We start from the raw sequence: 8,980 nt of genomic DNA on the forward strand, positions 1-8,980 counted from the left end.
TGAACACGATCCCCTCCTGGGGAGCCAAGAGCCTGCGCAACGCCGGAGCGGGACAGAAAGGGTAAACACAGGAAAAATCACAGAACAAGGGGCAGGAATAGGACGGGGTTTCCCATCAGTGTTTGCTCTGAGGATTTTGCAGGTCATGGCCCCAGACAGGCTGGCCTGACGGCACGCGAATGGCGGCACTGAATAGGTGCAGGAAAGCAGGGACTCGGAGGGTCTTGTTCCAAACAGGATTCCCAAGATCGGACACATTATGTGCTCTGTTCAGTAGAGCTTTGAATTAGCATCCCCTGAGCACAAAGGTTTTCTGTACCAGGAGCAGGACTGAGGGTGCCTTTGCCCCACAGGCATGGCCCCGTTGCTCCAAGCCTTGGTTTTAGAGGAGGTGGAGGTTTGTGTCAGAGGTGGAGAAGCTGTTGAGGGCAAGGAAAAGGTCTCTTGGGGCCACCACGAAATACTGAGCCTGAAAAAACAGCCCAGGGATGTCTCCAGCGTGGCTTTTGCTGGGTGCTCCACCTTAGCCAAGCGCTGCTTCCCCCAGCGCTCCTATATACCCTGGTCCCTGGAAAACATGAGGTACAGACCACTTAACTTCTAAAAATCAAATCCAGGCAGGGAAGAGCCTCCTCTGCCTGGTGCCCCCCATCACTGCCCGGTCCCCCCTTCAAACACCTCCCCTGTCCTTAACTCTCCTTGCCTCGAACCGCTTTCCCAGCTGAATTTCTCAACTTAGCTACTGAATAGCAGCACTTGGGGTCTGGGGGGGTCCTAGTATTTTTTTTAGACATCCTCCCTCCCTTTCTTATTTCCTCACCATTTCTGCTTTTACGGCCAGACTTGTGCTGCTCATAAAGCTCCTGACCCTGGATTTTTGTGAGAGGCGAGAAGCTCAGCTGTCACGTAAAAACTTAAAATATCTTTTGGTCCTTCAGCACTACAGAAAAGAGCTCAAAGTGTCAGCTGCGGTTTCGATGCGCTCCAAATCCAATCTTTCCCTTTCCCAGAAAGTCAGGGGCCTTTGCAGATTTATGGGATGATATTAAAAAGATGCTTAAGAAAGAAAACAAGTCTTCTAAGCAATTTTCTTTAGCAGGGGCCAGGATTCGGTGCTGGAGAGCTGGGCCCTGCTCTGTCTCTCTAATAAAGATGTTAAGCAGTCCCAGCTTATCAGTTCAGGGGTGGCCTGGTTATTAATAACTTTTTTTGTCTTCTTTTTCTCTTCTACTGCAAGTCCCAGTGAGTTTTGCGACAAGGGGTAATTAAATAGCAATTCTTCTCCGACTTGGCATTGGGCACAGACTTTTTTTCCCTGCTATAACTGTCCCAGCCCTGAATGCCAGGCGAATTAAAGAGGTGGAACACCTTCCCATGAGGGTGATGGGGGGGATGAGCATCAGGGGGAATAAACCTGAGGTCTTCATCACCCGTTCACACGTGTCCACGTTCCTCATCTCTATTCTTAGACTGTGGCATGGGGGGACTATTATGTAATGATGACATTATGTGCAACGTTGATCAAATGTCATCATTCAAATCTCACACCGAGTCGGCTGCTTAAAAAATGTCCATTGCTCGCTTGACCATTTCAGGCAGGTTGGTGACCTTGCGACCGGCTTTCCCCATCAACCTCTTGCAAACCTCTGCTTGCCCCGAGCGGAGCTTGCAAGGGGATGCTGGACTTGTTTTCAAGCCCGGTTCTGCTCGGATTCCTATTGCACATGGCAGTAAATAAATGCACTTCGAAGTTTAAAAATAAATCCATGAGGGTAGAGCTACATAGCTTCTTACATAGCTACAGAACGCTTCTGAGGATCACCAGGATGCCACGAGCATGGTGACAGCACCCGTAAATACCCTCTGGCTGCCTCATTGGTGCTGGCCAGGGGTGGCATTGCAGTTTTGGTGACGCTAAAAGGCCAGCAAAGACAAGTACCTAAATACACTTTTGCTCCCACATAGATATTTTCTTATTGCAATAGAAGAGAAGGTCGGGAGCCATGCGTTACAGATTTTGATTTTGTAGGTCACTTGCAGGACATATGTAACACCCGTATAGGAGCACACCAGGAACCAAAAGTATTTTTCAGGCTGAGATGTAAGTTTATGAAGGCAGTTTTCGGCTGGAAGGAGTGAGAGGATCACATTCCCTTGCAATTTAACTGCTCATTCTTGCCTTTGAAAATCTCCCCATTAATTTTCATATTAATCTAAGATACTTAAGAACTCTTAGTTTCATGCTATATATAACGTTTTTAGGGCCAGATTGTCAGCACTATGCAAATCAGCACAGCTCCATTGACTTGTAGATATGTAATTGGGACAGTTTTTAAGGTTACAGGCTGCTATAGTGCCGTAACTGAGGCGTAGAGCTAGATTTGGAATCGAGGACTCCGTTCGCCTCACAGTGACTTTTTAAAAATAAAAAAGCTTTGATATGGGCAAAAGATACACCGGCTTTTTTTCCTGCCTACCTCCCCTGAAAATTCAGAGCCGGCATCCGAGCTGATAGGAATTTCGCTTGCTCTCCGTTATCTGTGATACGGATTTGTTAGGAATGAGCCTCAGTGAAAGATCGGGGGTAGCGTCACAGCCTGAGGGAGACGGAGCTCCCCGTGCCCACCGTGCCCACGAGCAAAGGACTGAGAGAGCTAAAAATATTACTTACCCCCTAATTAAGGTTCCCAGCCCCATAGCAAAACAGCCTGTGTGTATTTCTCCCCCATTTCAGAGCAAAATTAAGCTGATTTAACCGAGCCTGCCAGGATTAATGCGGATTTTACAGCAAAAGGCAACAGAAATGGTTGTGGTACCTGAGCAGAGGGGCTGTACGGAGGGTGGGAGGGAAGCGTATCCCAATACAGCTGGACCTGGAGGGTTATGGGGTACAGGACCTGGGGAGGAATGGGCACCCCGAGTCTAACAGAGGTGAAGACACCCAGGACTCCTGCAATTCAGGCGGCGAAAACCTCCCCCAGTCACGAAAACTCCGCAGGCAGGACTCTGCGCACACACCGAGAGGGCAAGTCCTTGTGTCTGTGTTTGCTCACTATAATCTCACTTTAAATGGAGAGAAGGGAGTTTGCATATTTATTTGCTTTGGCAAATTTGCTTGGGAAACCAGAGCTCCCTTGTTTGCTAAGCTGCCGAAACGCATCTCCCCGCAGTGCCTGAGAGACCAAGTGGGGATGCCCTGGGGACAGCTGGATAAAACCCAGCTCCACGTGCCGCTAACCGAGGCTCCTTCCAGCGACGAGTTTTGCTGGTCCAACAGCCTTGCGTGTCCCCTTTTGGAGCCGCCTTACTGCAGCTAGACTGGAAAGCAGCAGGGCATCGCTGCGGGCGACTCGTGCGGCTGGCATCCCCGCTGAGACCCAAAGGGCGATGCTCTCAAAACGCCTCTGCCGCCTTGAGAGGCTCGGGCAGCCCTGACAGAGGTTATCTGCCTTTCCCAGAAAGGTCGGAGACGTCGCGTACGCGATCCGCGGCCGTTCCTGCTCTGTCATTTGAGACGCGGAGGCAGCCGTCCCTGAGCCGGGGATGGGCTGAGGCTGGGCTAAATATGCGATGGGCTGAATGGCATTTGCGCCCTGTGATCCCCGTTAGAGTCAGGGAAAATACTGCAATGCTAAAATACACAATGGTGTCTTAAGCATTCCGGGTGGAAAGTAATAATCCCTCTTCACGGTCATGCTCCTCCTCATGCGCAAACACCAGACATGTGAGGGTCTGGCCCCCGCCGTCGGCCGTTCGGGTGCTGGTCCTTGGCGCGTGGGGAAGGACACGACCATGACAATGCGCGGGCATCACGTACGCAGGCAGCGCTGCCAGCCCATGCACACGCCTCTGCCCTTGCTCCTGGGGGCTCTCCAATTAAAGGAAGGAGTTGGCATACTGGTTGTCTTTGGAAAATTCCAGGTCCCCAACCCTCCCTTTGCTTCCTGCCAATGAAAAGCATTTCCAACCTTGCCCTTGTCTTAAAAAGTGAGACCTAAATCCCTTGTCATAAATAAGCCAGGAGTTCCCAGTCCAGCGCGGGGGTCTTTGCTGGGTCACTTGTGGTATGCCAAGAGTCTGGAGGGACAGAGGACCAAGGAACATGATGTTCAGAGGAGGCAGGTTTCAAGCCAAACCTTGAGAGGGGGGAACGTTAGAAGAGCTTGTGGCTGTTTTCCAGGGTTTCAGACTAATGGTGTTTATTTGACCTCAAATCAGAGTGGGATCGGTGCGAGAGGCCACTAAAACACGAGGTGGCCGCTGTCTTGCTAAGCGCCAGCCCTCTCGGGGAGGCTGGACCACCTTGGGCTGGTGCAGATGGTGGCCAAGCCTGTACGGTAACCCATGGGTTAACCTCATTCTGATTTGATTTTCCCCCTTTTTGTCCAGGCATCGTTTCTGTGCACCTCAAAAAGGACAGCCTCGGCAACCTGACCCTGATCGCCAGCCCCAGCCTGCAGCCGGAGAGCTGTGGCCGGCTGGATAACGCCATCGGCGACTCCTCGGTGACGATATGGCACAAATGCAAGTGGGCTGCCGGCACCGGCACCGGCAGCGAGCACACGCTCGTCAAGTGGAGTCACACGCAGCTCACCAAGACCTTCAAAGACAGGTGAGGGTCTGCTGCTCCCTGCAAACCTCCTCCTGGTCCTCGCCTGCCGCTTTGGGTAGGGTCTAACTGGGATGGTTTTGGTGACACGACTCCTGGTTTAAGGCAAAGTGAGCAGAAGCAGTGCCCAGCCAAGGCGAAGAAAGGCAAAGCCCAGCTCGGTGGCTTCATAGTTCATCTCTTCCCCAGCTTGTGGATGGAGCAGGGCAGATTTGGCTATCACTGAGGTGCTGTTGCTCAAATACGTGCCTCAAACCCTGCTTTAAACCTGTTTCCTCGGAGCACGGCATGCTCCAAAAGGAGGAGAGGCCCCAGGAGAACAGCCACCAAGCACGTAATGCCCTTCTGCTGGTAACCAGCCAGAAGTAGAAGCCTCGAGGTGGTTCGACCCCATCCTCGTCCCAGGGGAGAGCCGTCTCTGAAAGGCATTGCGGCGCTTGCAAGCGTGCTGCGACCTCAGGGCTTGCAGGGGCTTTCTGCAAGACATCTTTCATCTCCAACTGGCTCAGAGAAGACCTAGGTCAGGTATGACTGAAGGGTGCAATATTGCTACCGTGAAAGCGCTGCCCTCGGCGTGATGGGAGTTACGGTTTTTGGATGAGCAAGACTAAGGAGTGACCCTCCAAGGAGAACAAATCTCCTCACCGCTCCCTCCCCTTCTTGAAGCCAGCCCCTCTAAATTGGGAATCATTCCTATTGTTGGACAATTTGCCCGTGTTGTGCCCATTAGGTAGATAGAGATTCCCGGTCATTGGCGCTTTCCATAGGAGCCAAGCACACTGTGAAATTATAATGAAAGAAAATTTTGGCACCCAGCAATAGCTGGCTTTCTGAAAATTACTTTTAGGGAGTAGCAAAGGATCTCCGCAGGTTGGACATGATGAATATGTTTCCTTTGAGAGTCCCTGAAAATTTACCTTATCAAGTTTGAGGTTCTACAAAAGAGGAGGGGAGGGAATACTCTCTTCTGGAGCCTATAAACCAAGCGTGTTCTTTTGTGTGTTTTGTCTAGCTGCCCGGGGAAGATGCTATTGAGGACAGACCTTCAGTACCGCACAGATTCACTGTTGGAAGGTGCAAACAGAAACCAGCCAGAAAGAAAGAGCTACAACCCCTGGGGACTGCACTGTCACAGGCAGCACCTGAACCGCATGTCCTCCAAGCATAATGAGAACAAACTTCATCGTATCCTTTCTCCTCTCTCCCCTCCAGCATAGTCTTGGCTACAAATAACAGCTCGTAATCAATGTATGTTTTACTGTAGGGGGTATGCATCTCTCCTCTGCTCAGTCCCTGGGAAAATACAGAATATATAGAATATAGCTGCTCTGTTATCTTCTCCCACTGTTCGGCTGGACTAGATGATCACTGTAGATCACTTCTATTCTAAAAAAAAAGACGAAAAAGAAAAAACCCACTTCTCATACAGGGTATTCCACATAAGTCGAGCATCCCTTTGGCATACATTTAAAAACACAACTATACAGGAATTAGCAGCTGCCTCGCCTTTTATTTCCCTATTACACTTCATTACCCACCAGTCATGTGAGTAATACGGTTTAGCAACTTCCCCCACACCCACTGGAGTGAGGCAAGGTGTCGGATTGACAGCCCAGGGCTACCGTGTCACTAGAGAATGGAGCTGTTGGTGCTTTAATTGGGAGGACTGTACTACAATAAATAACTGAAATTGGCAGCAAGGGGCCTATAGCAATGACATGTTGGTAAAATTGGCTCAGAAAGTCTCATTACTGTTGTGAGCTATTATGGAGAGCATCAGCAGTTGCTGTGATTTAAGACCTCTCTCAATTAGAATTTAAAAGTATTGGGTTTCCCTTAACTCATGTTCAGAGTTTCTATTGCTTGAAAATGTGGTATCAAAGTACAACTATCCCTGCATCCTGGACTTAAAGATGGGAACCAGGCAGCACGGCGATGATGCCTCGGAGGAAAAGAAAGCCCGGCACATCAAGAAATGTGAACAAAGCACCTCTGGGTCTCTGGGTGTTCGCATCTGTGGGATGCAGGTAAGACGGAGCCTCGGTCCTTTTGGTGTTTGCCCAACACACAGCTTGAAACCAAGCTGGAAATTTAAAGTCTTTCCTTTGTTGGTGTAAACTGAAGCCGTTTCATTCTTGTCTCTGTCGAATACAGGCTGCAAGAACTGGTCCCTCCCTTGTGTGTCCTATCCTCAAACGGGAGAGGAGAGGATGCTTAGGGAAGAGTATAGAATATGGCACATATAGGGTAACCCTTGCCCATATCCTCTCCTTGACTTCTAGAGATTTAGCTGCTTTCACAAGCGGTGGCTGCATAAGCACCACACCACACCACTGCCACCAGTATGAGCAGCTGGAACCAGTTTACCTCAGCTGAGAATCTGCCTGTACATGAGCACAGATGCCCTTCTCACGCTCAGCTCTTGACTGCTGCACAGAAAAGAAAAACAAAAGAGCACGCCATTGCCCTGCTCATGCCTTCGCAGAGCTGTCTCATCCTGTCACCGCAAGAGCGAGGGGTTTATTTTGTGCTAAATGTTATGGTTCCTCTCGCTCAAAATCGAGAGGATTTTGCCCTTCCTCCTAGAAACGGGAGCCACGCATTTGGTTCACTCACACTTCTCAAGCAGGTTTCCAAATGTTATTCTGCTGTGCCTGAAGGATAATTATGAGAAAGATGATTATAAAGCACATATATAGCAGCATAAACACTCAGTGTCAAACCCTGTATCCCTTTCTGGTCTCTGACATCCTTCTGTTGAGCAGATTATCCTTTAAATTACAACTGGCGCGTGAGCTAACTCTAAATTCACTCCCTCATTTCTTACTCACTGTTGCCAGAGCCTCATATACAAATATCTGTCTACATCTTGTCTCCCTGTGTTTAAGAAAGCAAGATTATTGCTACCCGTGCATTACATACTGCGAGAAGGTACAAAGCTGGGGTTTTCCTGTACTGCTGCAAACTCCTACCATAGCCAGAGGGAAAATGCTGTAAATTACTACTGACACGGCTATGACTTACAGCTATTTGGGTTTCACAAAGGGGTAATTTATAGCAGTACAACAGGAACCTGCACTAGTGGTTTAAATTGAATAGTTTAAATCTCCAGAAAAGACAGGACATGGGATTCGGTGAGAAGCCTGCAGTACATCGCCAGCATTGCCAGATATTGCTAGACTGCAGAGGATTTGTGTCCCATTTCCTAGCTCGGGTCTGAACTTTTTAGATTGGGGTGAAATCTAGAGCTTTGGGAAAACTGAACTGAATCTGGATTGTTGCTCTCTTTCCTCAAGGTTTACCAAGCGGATACTGGCCATTTTCTCTGCAAAGATAAGTATTACGGCAGGAAACTCTCACCGGAGGGATTCAGGCAAACCTTGCGCCAGTTCCTGTGCAACGGTAACCACCTGCGAACGGATCTCCTGGAGCCCATCATCCTGCGGCTAAAAGCTCTGCTTTCTGTCATTAGGAAGCAAAGCTCTTACAGGTTCTACTCCAGCTCCCTGCTCATCATTTACGATGGACAGGAGCACAAGGAGAACATGGCATCCTTGGATAATCACCTCCACTTCCCAAAAACAAACTGCACCACATCACAGAGCACTAGTCACTCCAGAGTTGACGTCCGGATGATAGACTTTGCCCACACCACTTTTAAAGGCTCCAAATGCAATCACACCACTTATGATGGGCCAGACCACGGCTATATTTTTGGCCTCGAGAATCTCATCAAAATCCTTCAGAATATCTCAGAAGGAAAATGACAAATTCTGTGAAATAGCCTGGATTTACTAGTGACCGATAGCCCTGAAACGTACCTCATTTGGGTCAGTTGTATGGGACCCACACAGCTGCTGGATGTCATGTGCACGGTTTGGAATGAAAGCATGGACAGATTGCTAGGAAAGTGCAAAAAAAGCTACGTGCCATTACTGAACTCAAGCGTAAAAAGCAAAGAGCTGAAAGAATCTCTTCTGCCTGCAATCAATCAGAAGATTTATTCTCCTTTCTTGTTTTACTGCTGTTCTTGATTTATTTGTGAGCCAAAAGAAAGCATTACTTGAAAAAGTCTTAATGATAAAATAGGACCTGCTCACCTCTACACTCACGAAGCCAAGTGGGCTAAGGAGATATTGTGCATTTGAGCGAGACTATTAAAATCAGCTGGCAGGTCTGAATAGATTGCAGCGTTACTTTCAACTCACGTTCAACGCTACGGGCCGAATGCAAAGATCCAAATGGGAGAGAAAAAGGCACACCCTGACATTCACGCTCCACACGCCCATCGCTGCGAGACGGTCGGGTGTTCTCCGTACAGCGTGAGTGTTGTCAGACAGACGTACAAGATGTTGCAGAGGTCCTGGCTCC

At 49.1% G+C, this 8,980-nt stretch overlaps 1 protein-coding gene across 1 annotated transcript in view; it reads left to right on the forward strand.

Annotated features, from left to right (window-relative positions):
• Window positions 1-8,691, forward strand: part of IP6K3 (inositol hexakisphosphate kinase 3) — a gene marked incomplete at its 5' end in the record, with an annotated part of 9,262 nt that extends 571 nt beyond the window's left edge. The window contains 4 exons of the mRNA XM_010292401.1: window positions 4,390-4,612; window positions 5,622-5,794; window positions 6,461-6,636; window positions 7,906-8,691. Of these exons, the coding sequence (XP_010290703.1) occupies window positions 4,390-4,612; window positions 5,622-5,794; window positions 6,461-6,636; window positions 7,906-8,376 (1,043 nt within the window). The remainder of the gene's footprint in view (window positions 1-4,389; window positions 4,613-5,621; window positions 5,795-6,460; window positions 6,637-7,905) is intronic.
• Between the last annotated feature and the right edge of the window lie 289 nt (window positions 8,692-8,980).

Source organism: Phaethon lepturus, unplaced genomic scaffold (assembly GCF_000687285.1).
Source record: "Phaethon lepturus isolate BGI_N335 unplaced genomic scaffold, ASM68728v1 scaffold39118, whole genome shotgun sequence".
Lineage (NCBI taxonomy): Eukaryota > Metazoa > Chordata > Aves > Phaethontiformes > Phaethontidae > Phaethon > Phaethon lepturus.